Here is a 2819-nt window from a genome sequence, read left to right as displayed (position 1 = left end):
ATCATAACTAGTGGCGTCTGCAAAAATCGAGGGTTATTTTCCCATACGGCTGCTTAAGTGGCCCGTATGGAAAAATCGATTTTCCCATACGGGCCTCTTAAGAGGGCCGCATATAAAAATGAGCTTATTTTTGCATGCGGCTCACTTAAGCGTCCGCATGGAAAAATTGATTTTTCCATACCGGCCACTTAAGCAGCCGTATGTGAAAATAAAAATTTAAAAATTTAAAACTAGTATATCTCACTCATATGAACTCCAAATTGGATGATTCTTTTTCCTAAATGTTTCTAAAATCATGCTCTATCATATTATTGTGTTCTTACTGGTATTATATTGGCTATTTTTTCTTGTGACTTTGTTTTATCAATTAAAAATTTGAATTTCAAAACTTCAAATAATATTTTGAAGTAGTAAATGATTTCATCTGAAAAAGTCATCAATAACAAAGTTGCATAACTCATCAAGATCTATATCTTATATTTTGGTCATTTCTTCATCCGACAAATTGATTTGTAAGATTGTTCACGAAATGTACATCTCTTATACTATATAAGAGATGTACATTTCGTGAACAATCTTACAAATCAATTTGTCGGATGAAGAAATGACCAAAATAGAAGTTATAGATATTGATGAGTTATGCAACTTTGTTATTGATGACTTTTTCAGTTGAAATCATTTAGTATTTGAAAATGTTGCTTGAAGTTGTCATAATTTGAAATTCATATTCAAACTGTTCAAACAAAGTCATATAGAAAAATGACCAATACAAAAGTTATAGATCTTGATAAGTAATACAACTTTGTTTTTGATAACTTTTCCATTTGAAATTATTTACTACCTGAAAAATTATTTGAATTTCTTATATTTTAAAATTCAAATTTTATATAGTTCAATCAAACTCGGATGAAGAAATGACCAAAAGAAAATTGGTAGATCTAAACGAGTTCTACAACTTTGTTTTTGGCAACCTTTTCATATAAGTTCATTTAATATCATAAAATTTGATTTGAAGTTCTCACATTTTTAAATTAAATTTTTAATAACTATTTTCGCATGCGGTCTACCTAAGGAGCCGCATGTAAAAATCTATTTTTTCATGCGGCTCATTTAAGTGGATCGCATGTAATTTTTTCCCTCCTCACCACTTCAAAAAATTTTCTCACCCTCTCTCTGATATATATCTCACCCTCTCTTTTTCTCTCTTCCTCTCTCTCACTCTCTTTCTCTTCCTCTCTCTCTTTCTCTCCTCGATCTGCGCCCGGCTGAGGAACCAGCACCGGGAGCGGGCGGCACGGCCGAGGAGCCGGCGCCGGGAGCGGGCGGCGGGCGCCGCGACCGAGCAGCGGGCGGCGGAAGCCGCGACGAGAAGGCGGCGGTGGGAGCGAGCGGTGGCGGCAGATGGGAGCGAGCGGCGGCGATGGATGGTGGCGGGCGACGGCCGGGCGGCACAGATCCGACGCAGGGGCCCTCCCTCGCGCGGATCTGGCGGCGGCGGCGTGAGCGAGCACCGGCGGCGGATGGTGGCGGGCGACGGCCGGGCGGCGCGGATCCGGCGCAGGGGGCCCTCCCTCGCGCGGATCTGGCGGCGGCGGCGGATGGGAGCGAGCGGTGGCGGCGGGAGCGAGCAGCCGGCGGCGGGAGTGAGCGGCGGCGGCGCATGGGTGATGACGTCGACGACGACGACGACGACCCCGACGACGACGACGAGTGGGCGACAACGATGACGTCGCGGGTGGTGGCGGCTGCGGCAACCCCGACGGCGACGATCCGGCGGCGGCGAGCCTCGTCCCGCCCGGATCCCGTGGCGGCGGGAGCGGCCGGCGGGATCGGGGGCGGCGGGAGCGGGAGCTGGCGGCGGCGGCGGGAGCGGGGGCAAGTCGTGGGCGGCGGCTAGGGTTTGTTTGTTTTTTTGGAATTTTATTTTTTTTTGGCGGTTTTTTCTCTTTGCATGCGGTCGGCTTAAGCGCCCGCATGCAAAAATCCGATTTTTGCATGCGGGTGCCCTGGCCGCATGGAAAGATGGCGATCTTTGCAGACGATTTCTCGCATGCGGCTGGCCCAACCGCATGCGAAAATCGTGTTCACCCGTTTGCAAAAACCAATTCTGTAGTAGTGTCACTTACGATCCGCTGGAATCTACTGCGGCCGGCGTCCAAGAAAATATTTTGTATACTAGTGACATCTGGTCAGCCGCAGCACTACTGACCCATTACTTGTGTTTCGAATTCAAACTCTTCTTATATTCTAATAGATTGGCACTTGTAATTAAACCAAAATAATTTCGAAAAATAATTGCAATATGATGCATGTGACGCTCCATTGCTAGTTAATTTCCTTCAGCTGGATAACGTGGCCACGTTCGAAAGTTGTTCGATTAGCAGGAATATGCAGGATGCTCTGTCAAGTAGTTACCTCGGGGTGGCGTTATTTTTTTTTAATGTAATCGACATATTTTATATACCGAGGGTATCCAAAAGTTTAAACAAAAGGGTTGTTCAGCGGTCATCTCGAAAGATGAAAAAAAATAGCCGACCAATTAATAATTTGAAGCATGCCAACATAGTCATGTTTGTTGCTAGCTGTTTCAAGTTAAATTATATGAACATAGTGGTTGGTTTTATTACGCAACCCCTCCTGCTACCGAGTTTTTAAGAGAGATCGCGTAATTCTAAAAAGGTAGAGACAGAGATATTGAGATAGGACTTTTCTATTTCATTCATTCACCTTGTATAATACAATTGCATATATATATTTATATATATATATAGGCATTGCTATGAGTGCTTTCTATATTTATATTTAGTGACGGACCCAAT

General features: G+C 44.3%; 1 protein-coding gene across 1 annotated transcript; it reads left to right on the top strand.

Moving 5' to 3' along the window:
• The first annotated feature begins 1420 nt into the window (after positions 1–1420).
• Positions 1421–1897, top strand: LOC136354190 (uncharacterized). The gene has a single exon (XM_066305874.1). It carries the CDS (start codon positions 1421–1423, stop codon positions 1895–1897), a length of 477 nt encoding a protein of 158 aa, XP_066161971.1.
• Positions 1898–2819: the final 922 nt, after the last annotated feature.

This window comes from Oryza sativa, chromosome 11, assembly GCF_034140825.1.
Source record: "Oryza sativa Japonica Group chromosome 11, ASM3414082v1".
Taxonomy (NCBI): Eukaryota; Viridiplantae; Streptophyta; class Magnoliopsida; order Poales; family Poaceae; genus Oryza; species Oryza sativa.
This window is presented reverse-complemented; position numbering and strand designations above follow the sequence as displayed.